The 16,860-nt window shown below is 40.7% G+C and overlaps 1 protein-coding gene across 1 annotated transcript in view; it reads left to right on the top strand.

Moving 5' to 3' along the window:
• IQCM (IQ motif containing M) overlaps positions 1-16,860 on the top strand; it is a 189,027-nt gene that overhangs the window by 75,061 nt on the left and 97,106 nt on the right. The window contains exon 7 of the mRNA XM_074950990.1: positions 5,291-5,449. Within this exon, the coding sequence (XP_074807091.1) occupies positions 5,291-5,449 (159 nt within the window). The remainder of the gene's footprint in view (positions 1-5,290; positions 5,450-16,860) is intronic.

Raw genomic sequence — 16,860 nt, 5'->3', positions numbered from 1 at the left:
GAGATACAGCAGCAGTAGCTGGAGGCACTCTACCTGCAGAGTGCTGGAGCAGGCAAAGTAGGAGAGAACTCAGAATCTGGTCTTATAAGTTTTTAGAGGTGTAGCATTTCCCTTAGCACCATCCTCCAACCACCAACTGGTGGGCATAGGCAATGATCACTAACCTCCTATCCTAGTCATGTTCCCTCTGGAACGTGGGGTGCTTGTGGCTGGACTAGCCTGTGTCCGCTGCACATAAGAAGCACAAGCATCAACATTCTGACGGCTTCCTCCATAAGTATGCAAGAGATCAGGAGGGGCTCCCTGTTCCCTCTTTTCCCCCCTTATGTATATCAGCAAAGAGGCAGGGAGATTCTCATCCAAAGTGTGCTGATACTGTAATTCACATACACATGTGTTTGTTTGTTCTATAGTGATATGCTACATACAGCTTTTCCTTATGACATATACAATTATTTTCCCACCATGACAGAAAACAAAACATGGGTGACTAGCAAGAAGAGTAATTCAGTTTGCTTGGCCTTTTCAAAGAAAGAAATGGAAGACTGGTATTACCTATCTGGGTTCAAATTTAAAAAATGGCTTTCAAAACAAAAGACAATTTATCTGTTGGGCTTCCTGAAAGAGCAATCTTTATTTATAAAGATGTAGAAAGTGTGTTGTTTCATAGAACATCAAAATAATGGAAATTTCTTACCAGTATTGTGAGAATAATTTAATTAACCCATTCTTTATCAAAGAGTTTTAGGAACAGAAGGTCAGGGAATCCAATTTTAGATTTCCTAATGAACCCATCTGTGCCAAGCATTTAGATGTTTGATTAGAGAAAAATATGGTTTCCTGGTCTCCACATCCTGGAGGGAACAAAGGGAATGTTGTTTTATAATCTCACAAGCCTGAGCACGTCAGCAGTTACTAGTGTTGCTTTCAACATGGGAGAACTTCCTGACAGGGAAAGGATTTTTCTAGCTGTCTGAACCAATAGAAATCAGAATGTTTGGTATAATAAACTGGTAATTGGTGCTTAAATGATTTGTATAACTGCTACAATTATAAGCAAGAAATATTCTCATACACACGCATCAATCTATTTTTGTCTTCTGCTGTATGTTGTAAACTTTCTTAGTGTGCTATGCCTTCAGTTTAAAGTCTAATATTTAACAGATGCAGAGAGATGGACCTAATGTTGTTTACTGTATGAATGGTGTGAAGGGGCATTACAAAAATTAAGTTTGCCACCCCGAGAGCTGGGAGGCAATGCGGGAATGGAAGAGTGGATCATTCGTCTTGAAGTTTGATAAGCGCTGGGTATTGTATTTTCCAGTACAAATTGAGAGTGCCTGTGGGGAAGTTACATTGTGTTAAGGTGGTTAATGGTAGTGATGGCACTGAGCAGGAGGCTCATGCAAGTTAATATATGTGATAGACATGTTTTGTCCCTGCCAATCCAAATTTTTACTATTTATCGTCTTTGCCAAAGGTTTGGGAGCTGCTTACAAATTGACTTCTTTGCTAGCTAGCAATTTGAATTTGAATTGTCTGTTCTGCAGTTCCCCTGGTATTTGTTTTTTCCTCTCCTTTAAAATAGGTAATATGTTTTGTCATTTTTCCAGTTCTGGGATCCTGGCTGTACTTTGTTAGTTTTCAGTAATAATACACAGTCACTTTCATACTACTGCTGCTAGTTTCATTAGCTCTCTGAGATGAATTCCATCTGATTTAGTGAACTTTCTTCTGTTACAATAAATCTGGTGTATATTACAAGATCAGCTATTCTTCTTCTTATTCAGCTTAGCCTGGATAATTCTGTTCTCCTTTACTTTTTAGAAAGGTGTGTGAGAGTTTGGGTGAAGTAGGTGGTGTTAGTCTGGATAGGAACTGATAGTCTCCATCGATCGCTTTATAGACTGCAATATTTTTAAATGTTTATACTGGTACATGATGAGGACTGCCAGAATAGTCTGAAATGTTAACGTTTTGTTGTCTCTATATTAAAAATGAGTAAACGTCCCAGAACTCAAGGTATCTATATTTTTAATATGTTGCCGTTCACTGGAGTGAAAAAAATAAGACCTGGCTGTGCTATTAATAATTACTCCTGTGGGAAGATCCTCAGGTGGTATAAATTGTGGTAGCTCTATTTAAGTCACTGGAGTTGTGACAGTTTACACCAGCTGATGATCTGATGCTGGGTTTCAAATTTTGGATTGTTAGGTACAAAGGAGTTTGTAAATAGTAACCAGGAAGTTTTATTAAATGTTGTTTCTTAAGTCATAAAGCCATTTTAAAATACAGTGTTATTGACTGTAACCCTTTGCATGGCCTCTCAGTATACCTGCTTGATTAGTCCTGCAGGTCATGTTCTTAGTCAAGTTTTAATAAACGTTTTGTCCTTTTTCCTCGTCATGTACTATAGGCATTTAATTATGATATCAATGATCAATGATCCTTATATTTATTTTCCTAGATTGTATCACTCAGTGACATCCCTCTGAAATGCTTTCTTAGCAGTTTTGCCCTTCAACTGTAACTCCTGTTCCTCTACTTCTTCATTAATGATCTTGGAGTGCTTACATTAATGCTTAAAAGAAAATATTATATGTAAGATAGTTCCATTAATTTAGGAATAGGGACAGTCTATTTAGAGTCCCCTTTCCTTGTTCAAGGAGGAGAACATTTTTCATTTTGATAAATGAGCTGCCTTGTTTATAATTTTTTTTTACTAATGAATAGAAAATAATTTGTTAAATAAAAATGGTATGACAAAAAAGTGTGACATACACTTATTTCATACTGAAGAAAATGAATGCAACATGAAGTGATTTTACTTAACCGTGACAACAAATTTTAAAAGCTCAGATTTGAGAGCTGTGATGCCGTGGAGTTTAATTGTTAACCGGATACAGATTTTTTTGCCTCTGATCTTGGTTTCAATATAGCTCAGATGGCTAACAACCAAAAATTATCAATGGTGGATGGCTGTGCAGTGGCATGAGATGCTTTCTAGTGGATGCCAAAGTTGTTCACACTTAGAAGCCCAATATTACCACAGTTGATAGTCTTGAAGGTGGGTTCTGTCTGGAGACTAACTGGTATGGGGAGTGAAATATCCCTCGCAATACTTAGATGTGTTTCCTCCTGGCCAATACTGCCAATGTAATATGGAGAAACTTACACCACTTGCCTGTACTGTATGCAAAGATAGGATTGTAGTTTCCTGAACTGTCAGTCTAATGCTTTCAACAAGCATCAAGTTCACTTAAAAAATAAGCTGGTAGGAAATAGTTCCCAACGTATTTTAATATTGTATAATTCTGTGAATTATTGTGTCTTAAACATTGAGTTATCATTTTAGGATTTATTACTTTTCTTTTTCTAGAATTTACACAATACGCTTAATATTATAAAAAACAAAGTGCATTCACAGTATCTGAAACATCTGTCCCATCGTTTCTCTAACTTTAAACACAAAAGAAGTCTTTCTCCTCAAACTGAATACCAACTCCAATGTTGCCAACTCCAATGATTTTACCATGATGGCATGATGTTCTGTATTTCATAAAGGTGATGGCTTTAAGAGATTGCATGAGAATCTCATCTTTTATTAAAAAAGAAAGTAAGCATCTAGCCCTCATGGTTGAAGAGAAACGCTGGAAAACAACAAGCAAGTGCACTCTAAAGGGTAAAAACAAACAAACAGACGTCAAATAAGAAGAAACCAATATTAATAAATCTCACGGTATTTAAGTCAATATCGTGATTTTGGGGGAGGGCCTTACTCATTGTGTTTGAATGTTCGGAGGCTGGAATTCCACAATGAGAATAGAAGAGAGCTCTTGCACCCTGCTGTAAAGATAAGTGAACTGAAGCACCGTCAATTCAGCCACGTGAGTTGTGATGCCCTCAGCCCTCTTTTGGAGGTGTTTTGTCTACTGTATGGTTAGCGTTTTTTGGCAATATTCATTAAACACCATGGACTTGATTCTGCGCTGTGCCAAGGCATGGGTGCAGCATGGGGTAGGGTGTGTCAAAGAACTGGTCACAGCTCCTTCATTCTCAGCTGCCATGCCCAATATAAGTTAAAGCTACAAGGTGGAAGCTTTAACATACGCCACTGATTTAAGATTCCTCAAGTACCTTAAATCAGTGGAGAATTGGGTGCATTGGAGCTCCACTCTGTCACACCTACTCCCCTGATGACATCCCTTCTGAACCCCCAGAACACCCTTGACCTCCCTTACACCAAAATCAATGGGCCAAGTTGGACTGCTAAAGGACTGAGCCAGGGAGGGCTGCAGGACATTCTGGACTTATACCCTAGAATGGGTTTTTTTGTTTTCACAAGGACTCTGTGAGACTCGGCCAGAGGGCTGAGTCACCAAAGATCTGCCTGACAAGCGCAGCAGCCGGCGGGGCACCAGGAGCCTAGAAATTGAGGAAAAACTGATTGAGGCAGGCACACACACACTCAACCAGGGAGTACTTGAAAGAGGTGGGGGCCATCCCATTAAAAGTGCCCATTCCTATTGACTTCAACAGAAGAACTTGTATGAGACAGTTATAGGACCAAATACTGTTGGTCTTTTTGATGTCAGTGTTATTTCATTTTGTTCTTACCATATCTTGTCAGCAACTGCCCATTTTAAATCATTGAAGAAACTGACTGCTTGCTTGAAGTTGTAGCTTATCTTTCATTTTCTCAAATAATTTACAGGCTGAAGCTTGAGGTAGTGCTGTTCATGACCAGTTCACAGAAAGCATCTAGCCTGGGACTTTCAAAGGGAATTATGCACCCAACCCTCAGAGATGTTCAACCCCTTTGAAAATCTCAGTCCTGAAAATTAGTATTGTGTGAGGAAACATATTCAATCATACTATCTACTAGTGAGCATCATTACGGAATAAGCTTCTGTACATAATACCAGTTTAATTATTAGAATACTACTAATAAAATATCCCTATGAAGAATCCTAACATTGTGCTATATAATGCTTAATGGCCAAGATCATCATAAGGTGAATCTATCCAAATTATACACCTTTACAATGATTGTGAAATCACAGGCATTAACTGCGTAGCCTATGGTACTTCAATGGTTCAGCCTGCACAGGCTCAGGAGTCCAATTTAGGGTATGAAACAATCCCGAAGTGTGAGCTGAAGCCAAATATCCATGTGCAACTACCATTAATGTTAATGTGAATTGCATACATGTATCAAAAGAAAGGATACACCTCAGTATTTGAAGTGTAGTTGTAGGGCACTATATGAATGCTGTTTATTTGTTCCCAGGTCACACTTCTGAAGTAACAACCATCAAGCAGCATCAAGCACTCGAAATGGCTTTCACACTATATCCTCCTGCTGGTGCAAAGCAGAGTATTGTAGGTCCTGTAAGGTCAACCTGGGTGCAACCGATAGTGGATGGAGAAGATGGATACATATATTTAGGTAAAATTTTAAAAGCCATATTAGGCTATGAATATAGTCAGGTGGCTGAGGGTATTTTGCTTCAGCAATGTGTGGTATAAGTTGTGTGTAGACTATATCTCTCTAGAAATGCTGAATAATAGATATAAACTTTCTAAATAAACCAAATATTTGATAGAAGTGATGTCAACATTTTGAGTTAAAAGCACTGGCTTATAGGAGAACCTGCTACCAAATATATTTACTCAGCATTTTGGTAATGATTTTAATAGGTCTAACATTACGAAGGACCAATCTATAGTGTGCCTGTGCATCTATGTGAGGCCCTTATCAGTAAAAATGCCACATTTCTACCTCTGGGTGGGTCAGACAGTAGAGAACCCATACAGAGGATCTCTGCACACCATGGAGTACAGCTATGTAGCATCTCTCCACAATGGAATGCTGGGAAGGGAGAAGAAGTAGAATGGGTATCTTTGGCATCTGCTAGCATTGTGTTTATGGGTTCTGGGGACAGAGACGCCTGACTGCTGCGGTAACACCACAATACCATTGCAAAGTCAACCAAATGGGCTTAGTGTGCCTCAGAGCAGGGTGGTGGCTTTCCATTACAGCAGAGGAGTGGGCCTGAGGGGGGATGTGACTGCAGCTGGTCAATTTGTGGGTATGTGAATGCATTGGCTGAAACCCCTAGCAGGGGAAAAGGAATTGCAAAGGCAAAAAGAGCAATCTTTTTTACTGACTATGGAGTATAGTAGCAGTTTCAGAGAATTTTTGCTGGTGCTCTGAAGCCTGGGAAGGAGGAAGTCTTCCTTTACGCATCCCCTATGGAGATCCCCTGTACAAAGCATTTGTAGTTTTGGCATGAGTGAGAATCCACAAGGCTAAAATTCCACATGGCTCACATCTGCTATTGCCTTTTCTCATAGTGCATCATGCAGCAGCAACCCAACTGTCTCTTGGAAACTGCATGTTAGAGCTGAATATCTTGCCATTCCCTCCCACACGCTTTATGAGAAATTTCCTGAGCTTATTAATTAGGCTGTGAGCCCATTTCCAAGATTTGGCCTGAAGTGGACAGCAAGTATGTTGCACAGAGGAGCTGAAATTAAGGGCACAGAAAGAAGATTGTATGCTGCTGCATAGTTGGGCCTTTTAAAATAACACATTTAAAGCAGAAGATTGGAGGAGAAGTAAATGGACATGGATGGGAGTCGCTCCTCTCCTTTCCAGCCAACATCCCATTGTCTGGTGGTGCATTCAAACAACAAAAAGTTGAACTGAAACTAAGTTGCAATGAGCCTTGACATTTTAACAATACACACTTCCTTTTTTTATAACTGCCTTATTACAACAGTGTTCCCACTGACAGCCAAAGTGATGCAGACATAATCCTATTGTTTTCATGCTTTATATGCTTCATATCTCAGCCATGCCTTAAGTTACAAGGTCTTTATTCAAACTGAATTCCATTTATTATATGACTATTTTCATAGGATGATATTGCATGACAGTTAACAGTTACAAGCTTGTTGCTGAAAACAAATTGTGAGAGGATTCTTTTTAACCTGTAGATGCATCGCTGTTTCTGCACCAAACACATAAACTAGCACTGTTTTTAAATATGCTTGAATTATTGCTATAAAGTGATGCATGATCTTTTGATTTGGCCAGATTTTTAGCTGATGTAAATTGTCATAGCTCCATTGACTTCAGCAGAGCTAGGTCAATTTACGCCAACTGTGGATTGGGGCCTTTTTTGTTAGGGTAATTAAACCTGCCAGCATCTGTAGTATTTAAGTGCTTGTCCATGAGTTGATTGATTTTCTAGCCAATAACTTCACTTCTAAAATGCTTATTTAGATCTTTGATAGAACATTAGTGTGTTGAATTTGGATTATCGTTCTTATCTATATTATATAGAAGAGAAGACAAAAGTGGATCTTCAAATGAGATTATGTTGTATATAGTAAAGGCTATTTCTGAAAGCCTTTGTAGTTTTTTCTAAGTGACCGGCATATTGCACCTTTTTGAGTTACCATGGTCATTAAACCAGTTGACAAGTAAGAGGCAGCAGTTGCCTTGAAAAGAGATTAGTCTATTAAAGGAGGACTTTCTGTAGCTCAGTGACTCCTCTTCCTATAAACATTTTAGGAAAAATAGCCCTGGAAATTTATTGTGTGTATACTCATAAAAACTGGTACAGAATCCAGACATAACTCTTTTTACTATTGATTCTGTTTCTGTGGCTTCTGAGATGTGTTGAACTTTCATCAGATAATTGAGTAGCAATTAATAGACAGTTATCTGCTGGTTTACAGGAAGTAAAGATTCATGTGATTTAAATAAACAGAAATGGACTTTTTAAAGCCGGGGTTCTCAAACTGGGGGTCGTGACCCCTCAGGGGGTTTTGAGGTTATTACATGGGGGGTCGTGAGCTGTCAGCCTCTACCCCAAGCCCTGCTTTGCCTCCAGCATTTATAATGGTGTTAAATATATAAAAATGTTTTTAATTTGTAAGGGGGGTCGCACTCAGAGGCTTTCTGTGTGAAAGGGGTCCCCAGTACAAAAGTTTGAGAACCCCTCTGTATTTTCAGAGTACAGTAGCTTTATTCATCTCATTGATCTATATGGCATGTTTTTGGGAGGCCATTCCATAAAGCTTCTTCATTTATATTAACTGATATTCCCCCCCCCCCCGCCATTTCCTATTGGTAATGTTTCAACATCTCTTTTGTTAAGGACGAGTGACCTTCATTGAATTTTTGCATTGGAAAATGGCAGAAAATATGCAATTCTACTTAGAATGTGCTATTTTTGTATAGTGACTTTTCCAACTCAATGTATTTGCTATCTTGCATATTCAGAGTTATATCTGATCACTTTTCTGATTAAAGAGTCTGATAAATCCCTCTACTCTCCCCTTATCTAGTGAGTGGTAGCTATGTTTTGATTTTAGAATTTTTATCACTGGCAATGTATGAGCCAGAAAATGAAGCTTAATGCTTATCTTCCGCGTTCTTTGCAGGACCAGCAATCATTTATATTAATTTTAATTAATAAAACCTTTAGTCTTTAATTGTGAACTGGGCAGATTTGATAAAGAAATCACTTGGACACCATAAACATGGAATTAAGCAATGCCATTTTTAGAATCAGTTTTCAAGGTAGAGATGCACTTAAGGTTAGAATTCTTTGAACTTTTGGTTTTCTCTCTAGGATCTGAGGAAGGCCACCTTGGTGGGGGTGAATTATCGCTTATCTTGTTGGGACAAAGCAATAGAATAACTTAACTAAGAACACTATTAAACATTAGCAAAACTAATTATATTGTTTTCTCAAAAGTAATTACTTTTCTCTCAAGATGAATAAACATTGCAGAAATAATTTAATATACAATCAAGATTTAAAAGCGATCTTTTCTAAGGAAATTGTATTAACTTTTCACAGGGCCAAAATGATCCTTTTATGTAAATAAAGGCCACTTGAAAGTGAGAGAGTGGCTAACTAAATAAACAATATTACTCACCTTCATTTTCTTTTATTTTTTTTCTTGGTCTTGGATGCGGGGGGCGATGGTTGGTGTTCCCAGTTAGGTCTGTATATTTCTGGAAATGGGGTTTCTGGGCTGATTTGGTTCCCATATTCCATAATCTCATATTCCATATTCCTCTAATCTCCATGGAAGCTGGTAGGGTTTGTAAGGACTACCATGCTACAAAAGGAGTCCTGTGAGAGAATGAAAATTTGCTATCACTACCAACTCCTGTAGTATTAAGCACATGCATTTGGGTCATTCTGCCCTAAACTACTCCCTACACGGGGTGGGGTGGGGGGGGATCAGTGTCTTTCAATTGATAGGTCAGTTGAGCTAGGACAGGAGATCTAGGTTTTATTCACACTGACTTGCTGTGTCACCTTGGCCAAATCACTTCAACTCTCTGTGCCTGTTTTCCCATTTGTAAAATAAGGATAATGTTATATACCCACTTTTGTAAAGCACTTTGAGATGGGCAGATGAAGAACTATCCATGGAAATACTAATTAGTAGTAGTATTATTAGTAAACTCTTTTTTGCTGTGTCAGCAATTGACCTCAGTTTGTATTTAGATGGGATTAATAATAAGTAATAATTATATTTATTAAGCATCCTTTTCTCCAAAAGCCCTATGGAACAATGATATGCTGCCAATCACTTAATAAGGGGTTCCCATTGCAATTTTCCTTTCCTTGTGACAAAATCCTTGAACCAGTGGTATGTATGTTTGCAGAGAAGTGAGGTCTATGACTAGGAAACCTATATAATTATTTTTTACATTGAAACAAAGCCATTTTCTCAATATAATAACCAAGCAAGCAGGCAACACATCAGAGCAAACAATCCTAGAGTCACTGTACTTGCTGGAAATACGTATATTTTTTCTTGAAAAATATAAAATATATTGATAGCATAGCACAGTGTTTAGCATGTATAATTTGAATGTGGAGGGAAGAGTTGAGGAAGATTTTGTGGAGGGGGTAAAGCCTTTCTTGGAAAATTAATTTACAAAACAAACATTTTGTGTTCTGGTCCAAAGTCTTTCCATTGACTTCAATGAGAACTTGGATCAGGCCCTTGGTGCATTCCAAGCATGAACACTTTGCACTTCAGTCATTATTTCATGGGGGATGATTTAGTAGCAGAATTCAGTGAGGTAGGGAGGGAGATGACTCTATCAGAAGGTGGGAAATCACCCTAATCTTCCCTTTAATATTATAATGGTATTCTAACAAATGGTTCCATGTGTACCCTCTGTCACTGACTTGGGGAACCGTACTGTTGTGCAGTAGTTTACTGCAAACATAATGGAACTCATTAGAAAGGTATTCATGAAATTTCAAAAGAAAAGAATAAATGGAGGGTTCAGCAACACAGGGGACAAAATGGGAGGGTTAAAACACTTATAAAATAAGGGAACAGCTCTGACCATTCTGAATAAGAACAAGAGAAGAGGGGGATATTTCAGATGTTGTTTGAATGTATATATGTAGTATAGATTACCTCTTTATTTTAGCTTTGATATTATTATCTTGATTACTGAGCTGTTTAACAGCATGATTTAATTTACATGGTGTAGCCTCAAAAATAAAAGAAGCAGATATTATAGAGCTAACAAGGAAAACTCTACATAGTGTCAGTTTGGAAATAAAAGCTTCTAATGATGTGTTTCGAACTGCCTCCTGTTTTCAATAAATTGTCTACAGAGTGAAATTCATCCACTGAACAATCTAATACATAAAAATTAATCAAAATATCCCATTAATTAAGTATATTTACTGAGTCCCATGCTTGCAAATGACATGTTTTTGTCACAGATCTTGAACAATACATGTCATTTGAGATTTATGCTGAATAAGTAGTTCATAAGAAATGTTAAAATGAATGCAGTTATGTACCAGCAGAAAATATAGAATACACACAGGAGTTACATGAAAAGTCTCAAAATAATGGGCAGGTTAGCATTGTACTATATTTCCTATGCACAGAGGAGTAGGTTAAGGACTGCAGGTAAATTTTTCAAATTGCCTAAGTCCCATTTTCAAAAATTTCTCAGCCTGTAGTAGCCTAAATCTCACTGAAAATTAACGGGACATTGACTCCGAAGGGTCATCCTAGGATGTGGGAGACCTGGGTAGAGCTGAGCAAATAATTGATTTTTGATTAGCTGAAATGAAAAACCAAAAAATTTTTGTCTGGGTTGAACAAAAGGTTTTGATCCCCATTTTAAATGGACATTTCTGATTTTTTTTCTTTTTTTTTGGCCATAACTATTAGCCAATTTGATTAGAATTCACAAATGATTTCAATGCCCCCCAAAATGCATTACTGTAACTAATGCATTTGCTATTTACAGAAAAAATTTCACTCAGTTCTAAACTGGGTCAAATGACCCATTTATGCAGCTCTAACCCTAGGTGCCTAACTCACATGGAAATCAATGTGAGTTAGGCAAGTAGGCACTTTTGAAAATCTCATTAGGTGCCCATCTGAATCTTTAAGTACATAAATACCTTTAAAATGTGTCCCTAAGTGCCTAAATCTCTTTTGTAAATGGGACTTTATCTCCCAAGTCACTTAAACACTTTAGAAAATCTTATTCTGGATCAGTTTGTCAGCCCTCTAATGTTCTCAGTACATTTTTGTGTTCATGTATTTCCTTTTTTTCCTGTATTAAAAACTGTAAATTTAAAGGCGGCAAAGAGTCCTGTGGTACCTTATAGACTAACAGATGTACTGGAGCATAAGCTTTCGTGGGTGAATACCCACTTTGTCAGATGCAGATGGGTGAATAACCACTTCGTCACATGCATCTGACGAAGTGGGTATTCACCCACGAAAGCTCATGCTCCAATACGTCTGTTGGTCTATAAGGTGCCACAGGACTCTCTGCCACTTTTACAGATCCAGACTAACACGGCTACCCCTCTGATACTTGTAAATTTAAAGGAAAAACATAGTCTTTGGGATTAATCAAGCTAAATTGTTTTATTTAAATATGTAGTAAGTCATTTTACAAATATTATTTACTCAATCTAATTAAAGAAGTATGTAAAAAAAAAAGTATGTGCAAATGAAAAAATATATTCAGCCCTGACCGTAGTGGGTGCAATTGAAGTCTTGAGTTCAGCACACACAGTAGACCATAATTGTCTCAAAGGAATCGTTACACTCTATTATTTGCATAGTCCCTATACCATACATACAATATTGAATACTTAAACTATGGGATTCCCACAACAGAGATATATAGTTTGCAGATTCTGTTGGGAATAGAGCTGACTCAAATTGGGAATTTCCTGTGCATGGGAAATTTAGACATTTCAAAATATGGTTTTGATGATTCAGACTGAGTTTAAATTTTGTAGACATTTCTTTTGAACTGGAGATTCTGACAAATTTCATTTAGGAAACTTCAGAACACCAAAATGGCAGAGCTGAGAGCCTCAACTTTGAGAGCCACAGCTTGTCTGCGTCTTCATGTTCTCTCCACAGGTACTAATGCGGAGAGTGGACTAGATGATACATCTGAGGGCAGGGAACAGAAGGAGACTCCGCCGATTGGAAGGCATGAGATGCACTGTCCTAGGGTTGGGGGTTCCACGACCACCGCTCCCAAGAGAAGGAGGCGGGTGGTGGTTGTCAGGGACTCTCTCCTCAGGGGGACTGAGTCATCTATCTGCCGCCCCGACTGGGAAAACCGAGAAGTCTGCTGCTTGCCAGGAGCTAGGATTCACGATGTGACAGAGAGACTGCCGAGACTCATCAAGCCCTCGGATCGCTACCCCTTCCTGTTTCTCCACGTGGGCACGAATGATACTGCCAAGAATGACCTTGAGCGGATCACTGCAGACTACGTGGCTCTGGGAAGAAGGATAAAGGAGTTTGAGGTGCAAGTGGTCTTCTCGTCCTTCCTCCCTGTGGAAGGAAAAGGCCTGGGTAGAGACCGTCGAATCGTGGAAGTCTATGAATGGCTACGCAGGTGGTGTCGGAGAGAAGGCTTTGGATTCTTTGACCATGGGATGGTGTTCCAAGAAGGAGGAGTGCTAGGCAGAGACGGGCTCCAACTAACGAAGAGAGGGAAGAGCATCTTCGCAAGAAGGCTGGCTAAACTAGTGAGGAGGGCTTTAAACTAGGTTCACTGGGGGAAGGAGATCAAAGCCCTGAGGTAAGTGGGGAAGTGGCATACCGGGAAGAAGGATGAGCAGGAGCACGCGAGAGGGCAGGGCTCCTACCTCATACTGAGAAAGAGGGACAATCAGCGAGTTATCTCAAGTGCCTATACCCAAATGCAAGAAGCCTGGGAAACAAGCAGGGAGAACTGGAAGTCCTGGCACAGTCAAGGATTTATGATGTGATTGGAATAACAGAGACTTGGTGGGATAACTCACATGGCTGGAGTACTGTCATGGATGGATATAAACTGTTCAGGAAGGACAGGCAGGGCAGAAAAGGTGGGGGAGTTGCATTGTATGTAAGAGAGCAGTATGACTGCTCAGAGCTCAAGTATGCAACTGCAGAAAAAACTGAGTGTCTCTGGATTAAGTTTAGAAGTGTAAGCAACAAGGGTGATGTCGTGGTGGGAGTCTGCTATAGACCACCGGACCAGGGGGATGAGGTGAACGAGGCTTTCTTCCGGCAACTCACAGAAGTTACTAGATCACAGGCCCTGGTTCTCATGGGAGACTTCAGTCACCCTGATATCTGCTGGGAGAGCAATACAGCGGTGCACAGACAATCCAGGAAGTTTTTGGAAAGTGTAGGGTGTGGCGGTTCAATGATGAGACAGAAGACAGGTTTTTCCAAGCAAGCAAGCTGGTTAGCTGAAAAGGGCTGCCGCCTGTCAGCTTTCCACCTTCCCTTTTATTATATTTCTCCCCCCTGCGCATTACCTACTTCCACCGCAAAAAGACACAACAAAGGAATACATGACTTTGATTAATATTCTTATTTTCCAGCCTCTATCTACTACAATCCTAATTCTCAGGCCTTGAGGCCAGGCCAAGGAAGCTTCCCACGATTACTGTCCTTTAATTAACTTCCCAGGGTTCATATCTGGTCCTCGTCCTTGGATGGAGCAATGTGTTGCTCCTACACAACGGTCAGGGTGTGCCCTGACTGTTTCCAGGTGGATGGACTAAACATGAACCCTTCAGTAGGGGACAATTTCCTGGTGCAAGTGCTGGAGGAACCAACTAGGGGCAGAGCTCTTCTTCACCTGCTGCTCACAAACCGGGACAAATTAGTAGGGGAAGCTAAAGTGGATGGGAACCTGGGAGGCAGTGACCATGAGATGGTCGAGTTCAGGATCCTGACACAGGGAAGAAAGGAGAGCAGCAGAATACGGACCCTGGACTTCAGAAAAACAGACTTTGACTCCCTCAGGGAACCGATGGGCAGGATCCCCTGGGAGAATAACATGAGGGGGAAAGGAGTCCAGGAGAGCTGGCTGTATTTTAAAGAATCCTTATTGAGGTTACAGGGACAAACCATCCCGATGTGTAGAAAGAATAGTAAATATGGCAGGTGACCAGCTTGGCTTAACAGTGAAATCCTTGCTGATCTTAAACACAAAAAAAGAAGCTTACAAGAAGTGGAAGATTGGACAAATGATCAGGGAAGAGTATAAAAATATTGCTCGGGCATGCAGGAGTGAAATCAGGAAGGCCAAATCACACCTGGAGTTGCAGCTAGCAAGAGATGTTAAGAGTATCAAGAAGGGTTTCTTCAGGTATGTTAGCAACAAGAAGAAGGTCAAGGGTAGTGTGGGCCCTTACTGAATGAGGGAGGCAACCTAGTGACAGAGGACGTGGAAAAAGCTAATGTACTCAATGCTTTTTTTGCCTCTGTCTTCACGAACAAGGTCAGCTCTCAGACTACTGCACGGGGCAGCACAGCATGGGGAGGAGGTGACCAGCCCTCTGTGGAGAAAGAAGTGGTTCAGGACTATTGAGAAATGCTGGACGAGCACAAGTCCATGGGGCGGATGTGCTGCATCCAAGAGTGCTAAAGGAGTTGGCGGATGTGATTGCAGAGCCATTGGCCATTATCTTTGAAAACTCATGGCGATCAGGGGAAGTCCCGGACGACTGGAAAAAGGCTAATGTAGTGCCCATCTTTAAAAAAGGGAAGAAGGAGGATCCTGGGAACTACAGGCCAGTCAGCCTCACCTCAGTCCCTGGAAAAATCATGGAGCAGGTCCTCAAGGAATCAATTCTGAAGCACTTAGAGGAGAGGAAAGTGATCAGGAACAGTGCGCATGGATTCACCAAGGGCCAGTCATGCCTGACTAATCTAATTGCCTTCTATGATGAGATAACTGGCTCTGTGGATGAGGGGAAAGCGGTGGACGTGTTGTTCCTTGACTTTAGCAAAGCTTTTGACACAGTCTCCCACAGTATTCTTGCCAGGAAGTTAAAGAAGTATGGGCTGGATGAATGGACTATAAGGTGGATAGAAAGTTGGCTAGATTGTCGGGCTCAACGGGTAGTGATCAATGGCTCCATGTCTAGTTGGCAGCCGGTATCAAGTGGAGTGCCCCAAGGGTCGGTCCTCAGGCCAGTTTTGTTCAATATCTTCATTAATGATCTGGAGGATGGTGTAGATTGCACTCTCAGCAAGTTTGCAGATGACACTAAACTGAGAGGAGTGGTAGATACGCCTGCGGGTAGGGATAGGATACAGAGGGCCCTAGACAAATTAGAGGATTGGGCCAAAAGAAATCTGATGAGGTTCAACAAGGACAAGTGCAGAGTCCTGCACTTAGGACAGAAGAATCCCATGCACCACTACAGACTAGCGACCGAATGGCTCGGCAGCAGTTACAGTGGACGAGAAGCTGGATATGAGTCAACAGTGTGCCGTTGTTGCCAGGAAGGCCAATGGCATTTTGGGATGTATATGTAGGGGCATTGCCAGCAGATTGAAGGATGTGATCGATCCCCTCTATTCGACATTGGTGAGGCCTCATCTGGAGTACTGTGTCCAGTTTTGTGCCCCACACTACAAGAAGGATGTGGAAAAACTGGAAAGAGTCCAGCAGAGGGCAACAAAAATGATTAGGGGACTGGAACACATGACTTATGAGGAGAGGCTGAGGGAACTGGGATTGTTTAGTCTGCGGAAGAGAAGAATGAGGGGGGATTTGATAGCTGCTTTCAACTACCTGAAAGGGGGTTCCAAAGAGGATGGATCTAGACTGTTCTCAGTGGTAGCTGATGACAGAACAAGGAGTAATGGTCTCAAGTTGCAGTGGGGGAGGTTTCGGTTGGATATTAGGAAAAACTTTTTCACTAGGAGGGTGGTGAAACACTGGAATGGGTTACCTAGGGAGGTGGTGGATTCTCCTTCCTTAGAGGTTTAAAAGGTGAGGCTTGACAAAGCCCTGGCTGGGATGATTTAGTTGGGGACTGGTCCTGCTCTGAGCAGGGGGTTGGACTAGATGATCTCCTGAGGTCCCTTCCAACCCTGATATTCTATGATTCTATTATTAGGGATCCTGGAAGCCCTGAAAACCCTGGTGGAGCCATGAGTGGAGTCCCGGGTGTGTGTACACAGCATTTTGGAGGAAGCCTCCCGATTTAGGCTGACAGACTTGGGTTAGTAGGGCTTGTACTAGTGCTCTAAAAATAGCTATATAGCTAGGACTGAAATTGAGGCTTAGGCTGGAGTTTGGACACTGAAGCCTAGGGATGGGGCTGGGCTGGGCTGCTCACTCCAAAATACTGTGTAGATACCGTCTCATGCTTCCTGTTCCTCTACAAGTAATTTCATGCTTGACAAACCAACTTTTTCTGATGAAAGTCTGTTGGAATTACATAAGTCTGATCCAGGTAAGCACAAAGGTCCATCCACCTATATGAGATTGTAGTATTGGGGCCATAGAGAAAGATA

The sequence above is a fragment of the Natator depressus genome, chromosome 4 (assembly GCF_965152275.1).
Source record: "Natator depressus isolate rNatDep1 chromosome 4, rNatDep2.hap1, whole genome shotgun sequence".
In the NCBI taxonomy this organism is placed as follows: Eukaryota; Metazoa; Chordata; order Testudines; family Cheloniidae; genus Natator; species Natator depressus.
The sequence above is the reverse complement of the archived record's forward strand: the minus strand, read 5'-3'. Positions and strand labels throughout refer to the sequence as shown.